Consider the following 21,348-nt stretch of genomic DNA (forward strand, 5'->3'; position numbering starts at 1 on the left):
TACAGCTCCTGGCTACTACTGAAGAACCCATAGAGAGGGACCAAAAACTAGGGGAAGACAAAATTAACCCCCAGGTGTGGGACCAAGGGATTCCTGGATGAGCCCACCAAGCTGAACCGGTCATCATTGTCCTCCGAGATCCCACTCGGTTTCCTAACCGGAAACAATACCCCTCTCAGAAGAGAGGCTCGGGAGGGACTACAGCCTTTAATAAACAAATTCCTTACTTGTGGGCTATTGGTCCCCACCAATTCACCATGGAACACCCCAGTCCTCTCAGAAAAGAAAAAGGACGGAACCTGGTGAACGGTTCAAGACCTCTGGATCATAAATGAAGCTGTAGCCTCCCTCCATCCCACAGTACCCGATCCCTATGCAGTCTTGGGAGAAATCCCACCCAGGGCCAAGTGGTTTACAGTCTTGGATCTCAAAGATGCCTTTTTTTGCATACCACTGGCTAAAGAATCCCAATATCTTTTTGCCTTTGAGTGGGAGGCCCCAGGAGAAAAATACCAACAGACGACTTGGACAGTATTATCTCAGGGGTTCAGAGATAGCCCCCATCTGTTTGAACAGCCCCTTAGCTGGGATCTCCTAGATCTGGACCTGGGACCTAACGGGAAAATATTACAATATGTAGATGACCTACTAGTCTGCTCTCCAGATGAGAAAAGCGCCCAACAACATGCAATTCAGGTTCTAAACTTTTTGGCAGAAAGGGGATATAAAGTCTTCTGTGCTAAGGCACAGATGGTCGAGACAAAAGTCACTTACCTGGGAGTTCAGATTACACATGGGTCCGGGAGGCTGTCCTCTGATCGGGTACAAGGAATCCTCCAGTTGCCCTCTAGTTGCCCACGACTTGAAAAAACTGTGAGCTTTTCTGGGGCTAACTGGGTATTGGAGTATCTGGATACCCAACTGTGGTCTAATTGCCCAGCCCTTATATGAAAGCTTAAAGGGACAGGATGATTCAATCCCACTGATGTAGGGAACTCCTCAAAAGAAGGCAGAGGCTACACTAAAACAGGCCTTAACTCAGGCACCTGCCTTGAGGTTGCCAGACCCAGAAAAAGCATTCCAACTTTATGTCCATGAAAGAGAGGGAATAGCCTTGGAAGTGTTAACTTGAAGGTTGGGATCTGAGGCCCAGCCTGTAGCTTACTTATCCAAGAGGCTTGATCCAACTGCCTGAGGCTGGCCCACCGCCTTTGAAATCTTGCAGCTATTGCAATCATGATAGAAGATGCTTTAAAACTCTTCTTTGGGGGCAGACAATTTTTACCAGCCACCAAGTAAAACAACTCCTAAATGGGAAAGGCCATTTATGGATGTCTGATCAAATAATCCTCAGATATCAAGTAATGCTGATGGAAAATCCAGGCCTCACTATATCCCCTTGTGAGGTTCTTAACCCAGCCACCCTCCTGCCTACCCCTGAGGGCTCTCTCCCCTTTCACTCTTGTCTAGAAACCTTGGACCACTGGACAAAACCCCGAGAGGGATTGTCAGAAGATCCTCTGACCAATCCTGAGGAAACCTGGTACACTGATGGAAGCAGCTTTGTCTTGGATGGAATAAGAAGAGCTGGGTATGCAGTAGTCTCCAGTTTTGAGATCATCGAGGCTAAGCCTCTGCCACCAGGTCAACAAGCTACAGCGTGCAGTGCCAGTTCAACAAAGATATAAAACTACGGCCAGCCATGGAAAATGTCACTCACCCTTAGGTGGACCCCACTATAAGGACTCTGAGGCTTGAGACTAGCAAGAGGGAGAGGCCCAATGCCCCTCGCCGTCCCCGTTCAGCAGGAAGTAGCCAGAGAGACCCTGACACCCCTATTCCCAAAGAATTGGGCCTCTCGTCTCTTGAGGGGGGAATGTTAGGTAGTTAGAAGACAGGAGTCCAAAACGGTGGTGGCTAAAAGACAAGGAAGGGAAAGGCCCGGGAAAATAGAACAAAGGAAGGTCAAAGGAAGGTCCGAGGACCGCAGTGAGGATTTCAGGTGGAACAAACAGCGCTCCTGGCTAAGCCCAATTTGCACAGGGCAGGCCCAGGGGGAAGAAAACACATAAAAAGAGGAGCCAAAGGGCGCGCACTCTCTCTCTTCCCCACGCGCTGGGGCGCTCTTCTCTTCACGTCTTTGGCTTGACATGCCCTCACGCCTCGAAGATGGATTTTCCTGCTATTCTCTAAATGAAATAGAGCTGTCACACTAAGCTGTCTAAGAGCTATAACACTGATTTGTCTAAGAGCTATAACACGGTCCGTTCGAGACCTGAGAGCTATAACACAGTCTGTCTAAGACCCGAAAGCTGCGACACGCCGAGGGGGGCTTTAATGTCCGTCACCCCAAATCTTTGTTGCGATGAGACAGAACCGAGGAGCATACAGTGGCCTGACAATGGCATTCAGGCTTTGACGACAGAAATATCTGTAGATGTGTGGTTAACTGAATTTTGGTAAGAATGCGTGGATGCTAAGTTGCTTCAGTTGTGTCCGACTCTTTGTGACCCCATGGACTGTAGCCCATCAGGCTCCTCTGTCCAAGGGATTTTCCAGGCAAGAATACTGGAGTGGGCTGCCATGCCCTCCTCCAGGGGATGGTCTCAACCCAGGGATTGAACCCACTGTCTCCTGCATTGGCAGGTGGGTTCTTTACCACTAGTGCCACCTGGGAAGGCCCTCGGTAAGAATAATGCAATATAATTTTAAAAATAAGGTAATCATATTTTAAACACAGCATGGAGACTTGCCATCTAAAGGAATTCTAAAAGGAGTGGCTAAGTAGGGGAAAATGCCAGGTCTCTTTGCAAGCTAATAATGTACTCACATTAGAGCCCCTTTATTTTATTGTTGTAAATTTTAATGTTGAATTTGCCAAATACACATAGATACAGACACAGAGAAAGAGAGAGAAAAAGGGAAAGAGAGAGAGGAAAAAAGGAGAAGAGAATAGACTTTTAAAATACTATTTGTCTGAAATTTAAGAGACAGGTTTAGAAAGATCTAATCGATAGCAATTTTTTGTGAGTCTCTAATAAAATCCTGAGATAAATAATTTTGTCTTTCAGTTTTAAAATATGAAATTGAAGAAGTGAACAAATACACAAATTAAATTCAAGCTTGAGCAAGAATGCTTTCAAGTCACTTGAAAGTGCTTTTCAAGTGGCTTCCAAGCCACTAAGTACTTTCTCTTTCTCCATACAAAAAAAAAAAAAAATCTAAAATAAATTTAGACTTTTTTTTGACATGCTACCTTTAAAAAAACAGGTGGTAAAATGGGCTTAAAACTTTCATGTCTTAAAAATCAAATAAGACTAGCAACTGTATTGTGCTTTTGTTTGAAATACTATATTTACCTGTCTTTATTTAAAGCCCTTAGCATCTGCCTTATGCACTGAAGTTTCAGGAAGAAAGTTTTTTGTTTTTGAATTTTAAAGTGCACTGTACATAAATACATTCCTGGTCAGCTGTCCAGATGAGAGCAGAAGTAAGGATCCTGCTAAATGCTCAAGAGCAATGATTCTGTGTTTCCAAAGTGAACCTGTTTTACTTACAGCCAAAGCAACGGCCCTGAAATATTCCTTATCCTCTCAGCTACTTTTCTCCACTCTTCAGAGGTTCCCACCAACGTCCTGCTTACCATAATGAGTCTGGGACAAGGCAGAGTGGGAAACTCTGGGTTCACAGCTACTAGTTGAGGGTACTTTACCCGTATCATTTCCTTCTTCCATCTCCCTAACTTCTGCTGAAAGGCAGCCACCATCGTGATGGTTCTGCTAAACCTCTATTTTAGCAGTGAAACATCAGAGGGATAAATTATGTAAACAAACACGGGTACACATAAATATTCTCTTTTCTGAAACACCTGGGCCTGACTGTATTTCAGAATTCAAAGCCTGATCATACTCTAAAAGCACACACCTTCTATCACAAATTCTCCCAGACAGGCTTAGCATCCCATAACACACATTAATATTTCTATTTCTACAATGACTATGAATGTTCATATTAAGTGTGATAAATAACACCCTCACATTATCCAGAATATTTTTTTGCAATAAATGAGTGTGCTGCAAATTTAGGGGAAAAAATTCAGTTTTGTATTTTTGTATTTGAGAATTGTGATTTTGGACTTGTATATTCTAAAAGTTAAATAAATCAAATTAAAATTAAATAAAATACTTAAATTTTCTATGTCATGGTAAGTACAAAGATTCATCCCAACACTGAAACATTAGGATTGGACTCAAAGATTCAACAGTCTAATTTTAATCATTAAACATTTATGTAGCATGCGTATTTCATGATATCTATTTTATAGTAAACACTTCATCAGTACTATGGCTACAGTATAAAGAAAATAATGAAAGGCTAAAATTTCCTTGCACTTTTTAAATAATCAAATATAAATTGAGAACTTAGGTGGCGTGAAGCAGATTGTTTTCAATCAAACAAGATTAGATCTATTATACATTAAATGATTATTCTGAAAAGTTATTTAAGACATTTTCAGTTGAGTGCAAGATTTCTAATTTTATTCTTAAATACGCATAACTAATTTAATGCATAACTATTTATATGCATAAATAATTTGACAGGACCACTATAAGGTTTAGATGAGATACAGATACTTCTGTACTTTACAGAGTACAATGTAAATGTATGATCGTATTATAACTGTTCAAAAGAAGTCTTCTTCCAGCATCAAAAAAAGTTATTATATAAACTAATTAGACTTATAAACCAATTTCGGCTTACATGTTGTTCCTCAAGAGTAGAGGGACGGTGTTTAAAATCAACAGCAATTTAGTAACAAAGAAACCAAACAAACAGAAAATTCAGCCAGTAAATTATGTCTAACTGAATATTTGAATTAGGTGAGTGCCTACCATTGCAAATCCAACATCAGCTTTCTTTAACGCTGGGCCATCATTTGTACCATCACCAGTGACAGCTACCACCTGGCGTTGTTCGGAAACAGTGCTGTCAATTATACCTGGAATAAAAGTATTTGTGCTGTAAAAACGATTTGTTTAATTTAATAGTGATTCTGTAGGATATACCTTGGCTGGCCAGTTATATAGACTCAAAGTTCAAAATAAATAACTAAGCATAGAGAAATGGAAACTGCTGAGATGCTGGGCAAGGAACAACTCCAGAAACTGTGGTATTAGCTATTATATCCTGTTTTACTCACTGAGAATAAACACAATCCACCTAAGGTATCAACAGGAAATGTATTTAGATTTTATTGGCAAAGATGACATCCATGAGTCAATCTAATATTCAGTATCTGTTACTATTTTAGGAAACAATGCATTTCTGTATCAAAAAGTTGTGGGAAAATTGCAAAACCTACTCACCTTTAACCAGTGTATGTTTGTCAGTAGGAGATGATCTTGCAAGCACTCGAAGCTTTGGCCAAATCTTGTCTATCCGCTCTTGCTCAATCTATAAATTTTCGTCAAAGTTAAAACATGCCCAAGCCTAGTTTTCTAATTCCAAATTAGCTATCTAGCATTTGTATCAGTGGTTCTCAAAGGAGGGTTACCAGACCAGCAGTATCAGCAACTCCTGGGAACTTGTTAGAAATGGAAATTGCTGAGCAAGATCCAAGGCCTAGCTGATAAAGATAACTGTGAAGTGGGGCCTAGTAATCCATGTACTACACAAAGCTCTCCAGGTCACTCTGATGCAGACTCAAGTTTGAGAACAATGTTATACATATTATTACAAGATCAGATTTTAACCATCTCCCCACTGCCTATGAACATAAGAACTCCTTAGCATAAGCAGTACAAAGTCTGGGGCTTCCTAAAATATGTTCCATAGCAACCTGTCCAAAATCATCTCCCCTTACTGGCTTACACATACTGTGTTTCTTGGGCTCGGACTGAAAAAAAGAACCGCTCACTCCCTTCAAGGCAAACTTCTTTATCACTTGTTCCCTCTATTTCCTAAAATGTTTTGCTTCTTGAGATGAGGGCTGCACCTTTCCAGGTGTGATGCCTAACACACAGTGCATATTCAAAGTGTATCTGTTGAAGGAAATTCCTAATATACTAAAAATATAGCAGCTTGAAAAGCAAAACACCCTTACCTCTCCTTTTTCATTTCGTATTCTCCTGTTGAAATCTTTACCTTCTAGGCAAAGAAAATCTTCCCCAGGATGTAAAATACCACATTTGGTGGCAATAGCCCGAGCAGTATTAATATTATCACCAGTGACCATCCGCACAGTAATTCCAGCCCTCTGACATTTCTTTATTGCATCTGGCACCTGGTTAATGTGGAAAAAATTCATATCATGAAAGAAAATTAGAGTATTTCCAGGATGGGGAAAAAAAATCCCACTGAACAAATATAGTTTGCCTCACAGTCCCACAAATGACAACCTTCATTTCATCTCAAGATATTAAATATTTCTTGCAGTATTCCCAATAACCTCTTCTTTCCTTTTCCACTGCCACAGTCCTAGTTTAGGTTTCACTTTATCATTTGACTTAACTTGCCTGCATTATTCATTTGCCAACGGCCTTTCCCAGAGCCTTTCCCCTGGTAACCAACAGGCAATTCTTTCCTGGTTGGCTTTCTACCTTTAGGGTTCTACTGCTCAGACATCAGCATATACTGTTGGTGTTCTTGGGGTAAAGAGAGACTCACTTTCCACCCAACTCTTTATTTTTTAAGGGTCATCTCTCCTGTTCTAGAACCTCCAACCACCATCTACGTGCTAATTACCACCATCTACGTGCTAATTACTACATGTTTTTCCCAGCTCACTGTGAGAGTTGGATTCTTAGTTATACCAGAAAAGCAGACATCAGAATGTGGGTGTCCAAAAGGAAAACTATGCTTTCTATCTAACAGAAACCTAATGATGATCTGACCTCCTCCATCTCCCTTACCCCCTACATCCTTAAGGGCGAAAGAATCCTGCAAATTGGATCGCAAACCTTCCCTGAAATTCCCATCACCATGCTTGTTGCCCGAGCTATTGCAAAAGCTTTTTTTTTTTCATTGGCATCCCTGTGTTTATGTTTGTTTCCCCTTTAAAACATCTGATATATCTGACAATAGAGTTCTTTTTCTAATACACTTTCTTAAAAATACATGATGATTACTCAACTGTTATACTATAAACCACAAAGTTCTCAGTATAACAGAGTATCACACTTGAGCTTCAGAATAGTTTCCTAGTTGATAAACAAGGATTTATTGTATAGCACAGGGAACTATATTCAATATCTTGTAACAACCTATAATGGAAAAGAATAAAAAAAGAAAAAAATGTATAGCTGAATCACTTGGCTGTATACCTGAAACTAACACAGTATTGTAAACTGAATACATTTCAATTAAAAAAAATACAAGATGACCAAATACTATACTACTGGACACGCTTACATTAAAAAAAAAAAAAACCTGTTTAGATAAAATTGAAAATTTAGTTGGGTGTACAGTATTTTATCTGGAAACCCTACTCTAGATCTAACTACCAGTTTACAGGGAACAGAAGGAAAGCACTCAGCAAAATCTGGAATGTAGGAAACTCCCCAGGACACATGTCCTTCTACAAATAATCTGCAAAAATACGACAGTGTATTTGCTGATTAGGAGAAAATAAAACTATTTGTTCTTTGACAGATAATCTGAAAGAATGGAAAAGAGAGGAAACCTATAGATGCTCTAGATGAAGACTTTGAGGGGCATGGCAACAGATTTAATGTGTGCACTGGGTGATTCTGATTTGAATACACATTTGTGGTATAATTTAGGAAATTTTAAAAATAATGAATACTTAGGAATTATTGTTAAAAGTCTTAAGTATCATGATTGTGTTTCAGAAAAGAATTAGAAAAAAAAAAGCTTCCAAGATCTAAATTTTTTTCTATTATACACTTAATCTATGTATAATTTTGGGGTCTCTGCTTCTGCAGTTCCCTTTGCCTAGAAAATCCTTTCCTGTTCTTCTCTAACCAGAAAATCCATGACGATCCTTTCAGAACAGAGGCTGCAAATGCAAATACCCAGAGGGCCATGCAGGTAACAGAAATGAGGAAAGCAGGCTAAGAAAGTGACAATTGGTCTCGGTTAAAGCTATGCGGCAAACGGTATTTAAGAGAGCAAACTAAATTATTAATAGTCCACTAATCACCAAACACATCCACTTAAAACTCACGAGTTACCTCCAATTTTACAGAGAAACTGAAGAGAAGCCAAATCTTTTTAAAGCATCTATGCATATTCAATAAAGCTGGATTTAGTCCAGGTATCTAACTAATCAGGATTCTCTACATGAGGACTATACTGTCCAGGAGACGCACTCTGGAAAGCTACCTCCTGTTACACTGTCTCATTCCTCTGAAAGCACTCATCTCATTTCGTGATACTGAAGCAACGAATTGCCACTTTCATGTTAACAAAAAAATAAACCTGTCAACCTCAGTGCCAGGAACACAAAATGAGCAATACATCTTCCAAAGGACAAAAGTTGAAGGAATCCTGATTTAACATTGTATTTAGATGAGATTTAAGCCATAAATCAATGTATAAAACTTTGAATGGTTTTCCTTTGACCAAAGGTTGGCAAACATGATTTATCTGGATGTCTCACAAGCATCTGAAACTCTAGAACTCCGAACTGAATTTACCTTGATCTCTAAATAGGCAGCTTTGTCTCTTATACCATCTACCAGCCACTCGGGTATGCAAGCTGAAGAGGGATTCCTACTCCTCCAGAAGAGTTACTAGGAGATAGCTCTGTCCTAAGTCTCTAGCTATACATTTTCCTCCAGAGATTCTCTTGCCTACTTCACCTTCAGGCTTCTAGTTCCAAATGTCTACTTGACATATAACTGGCTCTTTCGGACACCTCCACAATGTCAGATAAATATATCCAAATCCAACATATGAATATCTAGCAGTTCTACCTCCATTTCCTTTGAAATCAAACTTTTCCTTCCAACTTCCCTGGCACAGCTGAAGTACTAAGCCATGATCATCTCTGTCTGAGATCACTGCAATCAGCTCATTGGGTTCTGTGTGTCCACTTTTCTATTTCTTAGAGTACTCCGTGTACAATTTTAACATGAATCATGTCACTTCCCAGCCTGAATTTCTTCAATGACTTCCCACTGCATTTCAGAATACAATTCAGAGCCCTTACTGCCTGGTAAGGCCAAAGATAATCTCATCTGCCCTTTCTTGTTCAGGCTTACAGCCACACTGCCCTCCTTTCTATATTCAAAAAACTAAATACTTCCTGCGTAGCTCAGTCGGCAAAGCATCTGCCTGCAATGTGGGAGACCTGGGTTCAATATCTGGGTCAGGAAGTTCCTCTGGAGAAAGAAATGGCAACCCACTCCAGTATTCTTGCCTGGAGAATCCCATGGACATAGGAACCTGGCAGGCTCCAGTTCACGGTATCGCAAGAGTCGGACATGACTTAGCACTATCTTTTTTCTTGCCTTAAGGCTCCTGTATTTTTTGTCCCCTTTTCCTGGAATACTGTTCTTGCAACTACTTAACATGGTTGGCTCACTGCTAGCCATCAGAACTCAACTTAAATGTTAAATCCTCAGAAGTCTTTAACGTGGGGTCTCTGTTATCTTTATTACTCTGTGCATATTCTTTATGGCCCTTATTTCACTTGTACTAGTCAGAGTTGATGCCCCCTCATACCCCATGCCAACTAGATTAGAAGGCCTATGATGGCAGGGACCAAGTCTTATTCCTTACAGAAGTGTTTTCACTTGGCACACTGAGTACCTCTCATTTTATCTGTTGTGTTACCTCTCTAGAGTATAAGTTTCATAATTATTGTGTTTACTACAGTATTTCCAGTTCCTAGATGACTGCCTGGTATTACATATTGGGTGCTGAAACAATTGATGATAGTTACTGAACAAAAGCTATTTTTGCCTTTGTGCTTTTTATTCATGTTGCTTTTTTGCTCAAATGTGCTTTCCTCTCTCTCTCTCAGTCTAGCTAATACCTCTTCAATCTGTAAGACTCACATCAGGTAATCTCTGGGAAGTCAGTTACTTGATACCTCTCAGGGTTAATATAGCACAGTGGATTTTTAAGCACACATAGCTTAAGGAGAGCTAGGTTTGAACATACTAGCTCTATGGTTTACAGCTAACTTCTATAAATCTCAATTTTTTTCTTCATCTTTCTGTAAGTTATAATACTTATAGCTCAGAGGTGAATATTAAGTAAAATAATACACGTAAAGCACTAAGCACAATAGCTGGCACCCAGTAAGAAGGCATTAAACGTTATTGCTTTCAAAGGCTGGGGGCTCAAGTTCTGTGCTCATATAACACACTTTCCATATGTATCTGTGCACTAATATGCTGGTCATAACTATGTATTTGTCCACTCCCATCCAGGACAGTGACTTCTTTGAGGCTAGGAACGAGATCTCAAAAATCTTTTTGTCTCCAGTATCCTCGTATAGTCTCAATAACTTTAAAAAAGTTGTTGCTCAATAAACTTTAAAAAAAAGAAACTAAGAAAAAAAGCAAAGTCTAGAGCTGCGGACTGTCCAATATGGTAGCAAGATGTTTAAACTGAAAAAAATTTTTTTTCATTCCGTTTTTCAGTTGAACTAGCCACAGTTCAAAAGCTCAGTAGTCACATGTGGCTGGTGGCTGTGATATGGAACAACACAGGACAATTCCATGGTTGCAGAAAGTCCTATTGGACAGTGCTGGACCACAGAGCATGAACACAGATAACTTTAAGGTGTGTACTATATAATTTAATATAAGTATCAATGGGAAAAAACCTGCTGAGTTCAAGGCACTGGTTATGGTGCTATATAAACATGGAGGGTCCCAAAGAGCAGTTACTGAATTAAAAACCATGAATAGGCAGCACATGCATCCCAAGTACTATTATTTCACTCATCTTGGATTCACATTGGAAAGAAAATCACAAAGGCTAAGAATTTTACTAGAAAACCGGTTACAGTTAGTGCCTTCTGCACATGCAGAACACAGAACGTTTCACCACCTCAGGTCTCACAGGATCTTCAATCCCCACAACAGCAATGCATGTAAGGCCGGTGACAATATCATTTTCATTATCCCACTCTGGTTCTGGTTCTCCTGCTGGGAAATCTCTGAATGCAAGACATATGGTTCTCAAGCCTTCTGATGCCATCGGTTCAATCACAGTTTTTACAATATCATCACGGTCCCTTGGTCTGAATACTTTTGCCTCACCATTAGCACTCAAGATTTTGAAACACCTATAAGGAAATGTTGAATCCAAACATCAATAATTAACAAAGATAAAAGTTAATGCCATTTAAGTGACTTGGACGGGCTAGAAATCATGTAATCTGATTATCGGGAATTCAGAGAACTATGCATGTTGCGTTTTTACAGGCTTCAACCATATTTACTTTTCACTCTCCCCTTTACAAAACAGTTCTTTTTTTATAGTTCTCCTTTGATCATTCTTCATTGAATCAGTTACTGAAGATATTCTTAAAACTTCTCTTTAGGAAATGCAGGGCTTTAAAATTTTCACCAAAAACCCCTAGTGGCAGAGAAGAATAAACTACGTACCTGAACATTTTGGTATAGATTTAGATATTAGTCTTAAGTAACACAAAATTGCCAAATATGTCCTTCTTTTAAAGTAAAAAGCCACGTTCAATCAACCCCTTACCTGAGATGTTGTTTCATCACCTATATTGTTTTAACCATGAAAGAAAAAAGTAACTTACTGTTAAAATCAGCCTTCTATTAGAATGAAAGATAATGCCAAAATAGTTTTAGTTTCAGTGAAATGAACTACAACCTTTTAACAATGTAGTAAATAAAACTGGCATACATAAAACTGTATATACTTCCCTACCTAAAGGTTTTCACATTGCCTCTCTTGTTCTTCCTGCTTGGTGATGCCACTGCTTCCTGCTTCTAGGAAAGTGATTCCCAAATCCCCATCTTCTGTTCTGATTGTTTTTCCATCCTAAGAGTCCACTCAGATGTTGTACCAGTACCTTAAATTGACTGCAGGCGAGACTACAGGCCATCTCCTCACTGACTATTGAATATATATCAACATTACTACCAGTAATTTCAATGGGAAGTCTAAACTCTCACTTGAATACTTCCTTTCCCCTCGTCATCTATATAGTATTAGCTCCCAAGTCCTATGTACCTGTCCTCTGAACAGTCTTCTGAATATTTCCTCTCCTTCCTATTGCCCCTGCTTCTTCTTGCTCTTACTTGGAGCTAAAGCTGCTGTAATAGCCTTTTAATTGATATCAGTCTCCAGCCCATCCTTTCCCCTCCTCCCAAACCACCTTATTCCCTGATGCAAGAATTATCCTCAGTTCCACAGTTTTTTTGCTCACTCTGCTACCTGATGAAAAAAGTTCTTTAGCTGCATTATCTGGCCTACTTACCTGTTTTAACTGCTGAGTCTAGAATTTAAGAGCCTCCACAACAAAATGTAAATTTCACTGTGAGAAGAATACTGTCTACTTAGCATACTCCATGTGAGATGTTTCACATGCATTGTTTTATCTCACCGTCTTGGAATTCGGGGTCATTATCCTCATTTTTTAGTGAAGTAAAAATGGAAGCTAAAGGAAGATCTCAAAGCTAATGAGTTGCAACAGAGCCACTACCTGACTAGTTTTGACTCAAAAATCTCCTCCATCCATCTACCTGCTTCCCAACAAGCCTCGGAAACAAGATAACTCACACTTCAGGGAAGTCAGATAACCAAGCACATGTAAAGGGAAGAAAGCAGTCCTATGCGTCACAAAAGCCCATCACCACTCAGCTGAACTGTGCGACTATTAGCTATTCTCCCAACATGGTCTGCACATTCTCACCTCCTTCCCTCCAACGCGGCCTCCTTCACCTTCACGTTCCAACTTCACACCAAAACCTGTCTTAAATGCTACACCCTTCACAGTGTCATCTCTCAGCTTAAAATTTTGTGTGCATCTGTCATATTTTGCATTAACATTTATGTATTTTTCTCTTAATCCGTGAGATTATAATCTGCTGAACACGTTATAACATTGGATTATAATCCATTTATAAGCAAACTAAAATGGAAATATTTTAAATATTGCAATTTCAAGTGAGTTCTAATTTTCCAGAACTGCCCTCAAGTTTTTAAAAAAGTTTTCTATTGGAATTAAAAAGTCAAAATAATTTCAATGCTTGTAATAACAGATAAGCATTAGGAAAATTATATTTAAACATGTGATGTCAAAACTGGGGCCACTGGTCTGTATATGGACAGTACGAAAAAAAAAAAGATTACCATCCAAAATGAGAGCAGGTGTTTAAATACAACAATGCAGTAGCATTAAGTATGATAAAATCTCACTCTGATATAAAAGGAGGAGCCTCAAGATCAAGTTTTAATGCTTTATTATTCTAAAAACTAATGTATAATTCATTCATCACTATCTACAATGCCGTATAGAAGACATGACCATGAATTTTTCTTCCCAGGAGGCTTTTATTTTTTGTGATCCTATACAGCAATGGACTCAACATGCCTAAGAACAAATATCAATGTTCATTTTGCTAAACCATACAGATGGAATATAATGGGCTTATTTTCCCTGTAGAAGAATACTAAGAAATAAAAGAAGCTGGAGTATGAGAATGGCAGAATACCCTGGACAAAAGATCAATACCATTCAATTACACTAATAAACTCTTCAGGTCCTAGCAAATGCCTGATGTTCACAAAAAGAAAGCATCAACAATAACAACAGGGTAGGTATTCCATAAGGTGACCACAGTGAGCAATTTATTCATCTAAGCATTTTACTCTTACTTTTTCAGAATTATCTCAGATGCACCCTTGCTGAATATTCGGTAACTTCCATCTGAATTTTTCAGGACAGTGCTCATGGACTTTCTGACAGAATTGAAGGTGTAGACTTTGTATAGTGCTTCTTCTGGTATTTCATTTCTAACATCCTGATAATCCCGCTTTAAATCCAAAAGAAGTCCCAACAAGGCACATTCAGTTTTATTACCAACATGACGAGGTAATCCACCCTCTTTCTCTGGTGGCTATAAGAGAAAAAGGTTTAGAAGCTAGTACCATACAGTTTAATTTAGAACGCAAAGCAGAACGAGACATTCTAAGCAAAATCATATAGGAAACTTGTATTAGTATCAGCATTTCAAAGAGGAACATAGAAAAAGAAAGGCTGAAGGAAGGTCTGGGGCAAAAATGACATGGATTCCACTCTCAGCCCTGCCAATTACTAGCTATGTGAATTTCTGGCAAGTTAACTCAACTGCCACGGTTTTTGGCTTCAACATCAGGACAACAGGAGCATCCAAGAATTAAATGAGGTAAGACATGTAAAGTTTGAAGTTGGTTCCTGACACATGCTGCTGTTGTTCAGTCACTAAGTCATGTTTGACTCTGCAATCCCATGGACTGTAGCATGCCAGGCTTCCCTGTCTTTTACACTTTCTCCCACACTTTGCTCAAATGCATGTCTATTGAGTTGCTGATGCTATCTAACCATCTCATCCTCTTTCATCCTCTTCTCCTTTTGCCTTCAATCTTTCCCAGCATCAGGGTCTTTTCCAGTGAGCTGGCGCTTCACATCAGGTGGCCAAAATATTGGAGACTTAGCTTCAGCATCAGTCCTTCCAATGAATATTCAGAGTTGATTTCCTTTAGGATTGACTGACTGGTTTGATCTGCTTGCAGTCCAAGGGACTCTTAAGAGCCCTCTCCAACACCATAGTTCAAAAGCATCAACTCTTTGGTGCTCAGCTTTATTTATAGTCCAGCTTTCACATCCACACATGACTACTGGAAAAACCATAGCTTTGACTATATGGACCTTTATCAGCAAAGTGATGCCTCTGCTTTTTAATACACTGTCTGGGATTGTCATAACTTCCCTTCCAAGTAGCCAGTGTGTTTTAATTTCAGGGCTGCAATCACCATCTGCAGTGATTTTGGAGTTCAAGAAGATAAAATCTGTTACTGCTTCTACTTTTTCCCTTTCTATTTGCCATGAAGTGATGGGACCATATACTGTATCTTAGTTTTGCACACTGAGTTTTAAGTCAGCTTTTTCACTCTCCTCTTTCACCTTCATCAGGAGGTTCTTTAGTCCCTCTTCACTTTCTGCCATTACAGTGCTATCATCTGCATATCTGAGGCTGCTAATATTTCTCCCAGAAATCTTGATTCTGGCTTGTGATTCATGCAGCCTGATACATATAGGACTTAATAAATTTTAATTCCCTTCCTTTTCTCTTGTTTTCACAAAAGTTTGTATTAAATAGTTCAAAATTAAATCTACTTTACCATTTTTTATGGCTTAAAATTACAGTCATTAAAATATAGTTGCCTTAAATACATATAAAACCTTTATTTCCTTCAGAGTATCTTCACAAATACCTCCTTCTGTAATCACAACAGTATGAAGGGCAGATAAAACCATCTTCACTTAACAACTGAAGAAAGTAAAGCTTAGGCTTTCAGCTAGGAAAAGACAAAGCTAGATGCAGAACCAAGATCTCATAGCTTTCCAGTCCAATAATCCAATTCATGCAATATTAACTGCGTTTATGATCTTCATCCATAAGTCTAGAACACATAACAATCTCATGCTTTATGTTATAAATGAAACTTTTTAAATGTGCAAAGTTAAAAATAGTTTATTCTAAGGCACCACAAGTCTAGAGTTACTTGATTCAGTTAGTGCCAAAGGTTTAAGAATCACCTTATAGATACGATCTACTGAGAAACCAAACAGAGCCTACAGCAAGCATATATGACACATAGTAAGTTAAAATCTGGTTTCAAAATTTGCTTCAGGAAACTGAAAGTTGACTTTCTACAGTAAGATAGCCTAGTCTTTCACAAAATGAATGAAGTAGAAATGTTAAATTGAGGACTTCTTCTGATTATATGGCTCAAAAGTTTCTAAACACAGAAAATTCAAAATATAGAAGAAAAATATAAGTAAACATAATATATACACTGATCAACAAATCTTATTTAAAAACACATTTCTTCAACTTATAAATAATAGTGATAGGGCTTAAGAACAACATATAGGCAAATCATCACAAATGGAAAAATTAGTTTTCATAAATAATTAAAGAAACCTTACCAATATTTTTGATGTATAAGCACAATTCACAGAAATTCCTGTTACAAGATAGGACAAAATATTTGGTGGAATAGCTTCTGGGTCAGGAATCTTTTTATAATGTTTTTCATTTATGTAAGCTTGAACAACTGTCATTCGGTTCATTGTCAATGTTCCTGTCTTATCTGAACAAATAGCTGTAGCATTTCCCATGGTTTCACAAGCATCCAGATGTCTTACTAAATTATTATCTTTCATCATTTTCTACAGTGACAAAAAAAAGACGTAGTTAAGCTACACATAAAACCAATGACCTCATTATATCAAAATGATTGTAAATTGCTTTAAAATCAGAACTGTAACTCCCAACTTTACTTGGATACATAGTATAAAGCACCGATTTAATATTGGAAGAATTTAATATAAATGGCCTATTCAAATAAGCTAAACAAAGTACTAGCTTTCTGTGGCTTCAATAAGTTTCCCACTACATAACACAGTCTAGTAAATGAAGGCAGATATCCACATGCAAATCATGTTGACATGCCTCCAACAGCTTGTAGGAAGCATCCTCAAATTCTAAGAGCAATGACAATTTGTACTCACAGCCATGTAACAGTGTATTTACATGTAAGGTTTAAGTCTCCTTGTTAAGTGGAAAACAAAAGATTCTTGAATCAGTCAATAAGAAAAAAGTAGCTTTTATCAGTTAAAATATAGAATTTGTGGGCAAGTAGTTGCCTGAATTTTTTTTTTTTTTTTTGACTCTGACAGATTGAAGTAACATATCAAAACCAGCAAGGGTCACTTTTATCTTCTCCAAATGGTGATACACTGGTATTCTCATCCTAAGGATCATCCCTTCCTCTTATTTACAAGAAAAAGATAAGTTCCTAAAGAAAATGAGTTTTACTGTAGTTCCAAAAGGCATTTAAGCTAAAATGCTTAATAATTGATTCCTGAAACGTTAACTGGAATGGGTAAAAAAATGCAAAGAGTTATTTTACAAAGTATGTTCAGTGTCCACTGATGTGCAAGATATTCCAAGAAACTGGTTCCTTGAAGAAGTAGGTTTGGGGAAGGAAGATTACTGTGATCTGCGTTAATACTAACGATTAAAAGAAAGTTCTGCAGTAAAAAAAAAAAAAAGGTGTTCAGTTTTGCAAAACACTGACAGAGGAGCCATAAGGACGATGGCTCAGTGAAAAGGAAAGTGGTTAACGTTTGGGCTAAAGAAACATTTAATGAGAGCTTACAGAACAACAGTCAAAATGCTCCTACTCATTTTCGGTCACAGGAATGCAAATCAATTCTGCCTGTATCTTTTTGATCAACTGAAAAATCAGTATATTAATGACTACTCAAAATGAGCTAATTTCAGTACCAGTAAAATGATTTTACCTATGTGTCTAAAACTTACATTTACCCTCAATTGTTTCTAATTATTTTAAGATATCAAGTAGAGGAACAGATTGTATCTCACTATTACTTTGATACATTTACCACTTCATTTTTGAAACAAAAGATGTGAAATGCTTGAATATAAACTTAAACAGGAAGCCCCAAAATATTCTTATCAAGACAGGTCTGCTGAAAATTCTTGGGAACACGGAAGATGAGAGCGCTAGAGCAGAAACTATGATTAATTACTCTGTCTTGCTTTCTGCCATCAATGCTGCTTAGGAAGAATACTAATTAACATTAGAAAATTGGCAAAAGCAGCACTCTTCTGTTAGGTAGAATTTTATATGTGAAGGCATTTTGAAAGAAAGGTCGAAAACTGTCCAGGCTGAAGACTTGTAAGCAAGCTAGATGTCCATCAACAGATGAATGGATAAAGAAGATGTGGTACACACATACAATGGAATATTACGCAGCCATAAAAAAGGACGAATTTGAGTTAGTTCCAGGCAAGTGGATGAGCCTAGAGCTTGTTATACAGGGTAAGTCAGTCCGAAAGAGAAAAACAAATACAGTATATTAAGGCATATATACTGAATCTAGAAAAATGGTATTGATGAACCTATTTGCAGGGAAAGAACGGAGAGGCAGATGTAGGGAATGAACCTGTAGACACAGTCGGGGAGAGAGCAAGTGGGGCGAGTGGAAAAAGTACTATCAACAAACATACACTATTGTGCATAAAGTGGATAGTTGGGAAGAAACTGCTATATAACACGGGGAGCCCAGTCTGGTGCTCTGTGATGACCTAGAAGGGTAGGGTGGGGGGAAGGGAGGGAGGCTCAAGAAGGAAGGGATATATATATAAATATGGCTGATTCGTGCTGTTGATGGCAGAAATGAACACAACATTACTGTAAAAATTAAAAAAAAAATAAAACAAAAAAACTGTCCAGGCTAACTCTTTTAAAATCCAATTTGCTTTTACCATTTAGGATATAAAACTGATAAAAAGAAAATTAATAATCTTCAAACAGAATATTCCTTTAAGTAAAACAGCAGTCAGCAAAAACATCCAAGCTCATTTTTTCAGCATTCTACTTTGAGAACAGAAGGACTGTATTACTGTACACAGAGTGGTCGGAGACAGTAACATGTGAAGAGAGCTGAGTAAAGTTAGAGAGCTGATGATTCAAAGAAAGGAGCACACAGGTCGAAAAGTGAGAACAGGGCTGGAGTTTTTGAGAAACAGCAGGAAGGCTGGTGAGGCTGGACCAGAGTGGGAGAAAGATGTGGGAGATGAACAGGAGAAGAAAGAGAGATTGGGCAGACCAGGCAGGCCGTGCAGGCCACGGTGAGGGACCCTGGATCTCATTCTGATGAGAAGCCACTGGAGGGTTTTTACACAAGAAACAAAAACGATCTGAATTATTTTTTAGAAACATGAATCTGCCTCCCATGTGAAGGCAGGACCGTGGGGTCATGAGGGTCCAACAAGGAGGCCTGAGATTGTTGGAGGCAGGTCAACCACTCTGCTCTTGTCCCACAGGCAAATGACAAACATGCTTACTTCAATTTTACAGATGGGAAACAAAAGGGGACTGGACATCTTAACTATCGTATGCGGAAACGTAAGCTAGAACTTTCCCAGTGGAGTTCTGCTTAGCTCTGTGTCAAGGCTGCCCTTTCAGGCATCTATAGGCCTCGGTGCAGAGATCTTCAACTGGGGAGAGGAGGAGGGGACCAACAACAGAATTTCTAAAGGAAGCAGTGTAAATTTATGGAAGTCTCCAACTTTCAGAACCCAAAAGGAAAAGGGCAGTCGTGCATAAGTCTTTTCCGCTTACCTTGACTGAATAAGCTAGTGAGATAGTGACTGCAAGGGGCAGACCTTCTGGTACTGCCACCACCAAAACCGTAACTCCAATAATGAAGAACTTCACAAAATACTGTATGTAAATCGGTGTGCACTCCGCAAGCCACGGTCTCTTCTGAACCCAGAAGGTATCAATCACAAAATATAAGACAAGAATGATAACTGTGATGGCAGACATCAACAAACCTTTCAGCACACAAAGAGAAGGAAAATGCAATCATTAAATATTCCAGACACGACTCATTGTCAGTTACATATTAGCCACTGGAAGAATCATAACTACTTCGGTGATAATTAATTTCTCTGAGAAACTGTTACCTACTCTTCTGCACCTAACTCATCCCTTGACATTGTTAGATTTAAGTTCCGCTTCTGACTAGGAGAGCTGGAAAAAAGCGTTTATGATTCTTTTCTAGACTTAACTGCATCTTCGGTCTTTTACTAAAGCTGAGACAAAATAACAAGCAATGACAAGGAAATACCAAAAGTGTAGCATAAGCTGCTTAATGACAAAAGAGAAGTTGGTAAGAATCTGATCAATGCGGAGACCTAGAATTAAATATTCAACTCTATGTTTTTTAAGGAAAAAACACAAATTACTGAAATTAATTTTTTCATCTATCCTTACTGATTTATTAACTAAGAAAACCAAGAGTTAATCATGTATTACAAATCATTTACCTTTCCATTTTGTGGGGTGTTTAATCTCCTTATAAATGAATATTACAAAATAAGGCATGTCCACATATCTGGAACTAATAATCCAATCTGATGTTTATTAAAACACCATCACCACCTTAAAGCCATCCATTTCTGCATGATTCAGTATTACCATTTGGCTAAATATTACAGAAAGCAAATATCTCCTAGATAATAAGCTTTCTGAGGACACAGGTAAAATCTTAACTTTTTCTGAGACAATCCCAGGGAGTAATAGAATGATGCAATGTAAGTGACTTGAATTGTTGTTCAGTCGCTAAGTTATGTCTCTTTTGTGACTCCACAGACTATAGCCCAACAGGCTTCTCTGTCCATGAGATTTCCCAGGCAAGAATACTGGAGTAGGTTGCCATTTCCTTCTCCAGGGGATCTTCACGACCAAGGGATCGAACCTGAGTCTCCTGCACTGCAGGCGAATTCTTCATTATGTTTTATTTCCCCCTGAAGAGTAGTTCTATTTAACAGGTGTTTTCTAGTGATGATTCTAATTTATAACTTCAGTCTCACCAGGGTGATGCTGTAAGTATTCCACTCAATTTAAGTAAACTGCAATTTTTGGAAAAACACGTTACCTAATTTTTTTTTCATAGTCAATAAAAAGGTGAGAAGATGTGTGGTGAAATTTCTTTTTATTAAAATATAGCTCGGTAATTTGTATGGAGTAAGCCCTCTCTCTATTGTGCCCAGAAATTCAGATACGAGCTCATGGGCTTGTGAATTGGGTAGACTTAAGCACTAATCCTAACCTGACCATTTATTTATTAGCAAGTTGACAGAGGACACTCCCTCTACATAAAGTGATGATAACAGTTCCCAAGTTTCAAAATATTATGAGACTCTCTAATAACTCAAAAGGTACACTGTAGATAAAACTGAAAATATTATTAACTCCCCTTCCACTCACAAAGCAATGATTTGCAGTCTTAAGTACATCAAAAGATATTTTTAAATAGCAAGTCAGCATATTTTAAAACAAAACATCTTATTTTCTTATAATATCATACCTGCTTTGCCAATCTGAACAGCTAGTTTCGTCAGTTTCCCCTGTAAAACGGATTTTTCCTTTTTTGGCAAATTTGCTTTCTTTTTGTCTTTCTCATCACCATCTCCACCTTCTTCACTCTTCAAAGGCTGCATTTCCATGGCTGCGCCATCCTGGGCTTTTGCTATGTTGAAGTGCACAGATAATGTTAACATTTTCAAGCAATTTGGTGTGTGTGTGTGT

The 21,348-nt window shown here is 38.3% G+C and overlaps 1 protein-coding gene across 1 annotated transcript in view; it reads right to left on the reverse strand.

Moving 5' to 3' along the window:
• Window positions 1-21,348, reverse strand: part of ATP2B1 (ATPase plasma membrane Ca2+ transporting 1) — a 131,469-nt gene that overhangs the window by 23,661 nt on the left and 86,460 nt on the right. The window contains exons 8-15 of the mRNA XM_052640685.1: window positions 21,128-21,289; window positions 19,375-19,589; window positions 16,148-16,390; window positions 13,831-14,072; window positions 11,026-11,263; window positions 6,104-6,283; window positions 5,367-5,454; window positions 4,893-4,999 (exon numbers count right to left, since the gene is read on the reverse strand). Coding sequence (XP_052496645.1) covers window positions 4,893-4,999; window positions 5,367-5,454; window positions 6,104-6,283; window positions 11,026-11,263; window positions 13,831-14,072; window positions 16,148-16,390; window positions 19,375-19,589; window positions 21,128-21,289 — 1,475 coding nt within the window. The remainder of the gene's footprint in view (window positions 1-4,892; window positions 5,000-5,366; window positions 5,455-6,103; window positions 6,284-11,025; window positions 11,264-13,830; window positions 14,073-16,147; window positions 16,391-19,374; window positions 19,590-21,127; window positions 21,290-21,348) is intronic.

This window comes from Budorcas taxicolor, chromosome 5 (assembly GCF_023091745.1).
Source record: "Budorcas taxicolor isolate Tak-1 chromosome 5, Takin1.1, whole genome shotgun sequence".
Taxonomy (NCBI): domain Eukaryota; kingdom Metazoa; phylum Chordata; class Mammalia; order Artiodactyla; family Bovidae; genus Budorcas; species Budorcas taxicolor.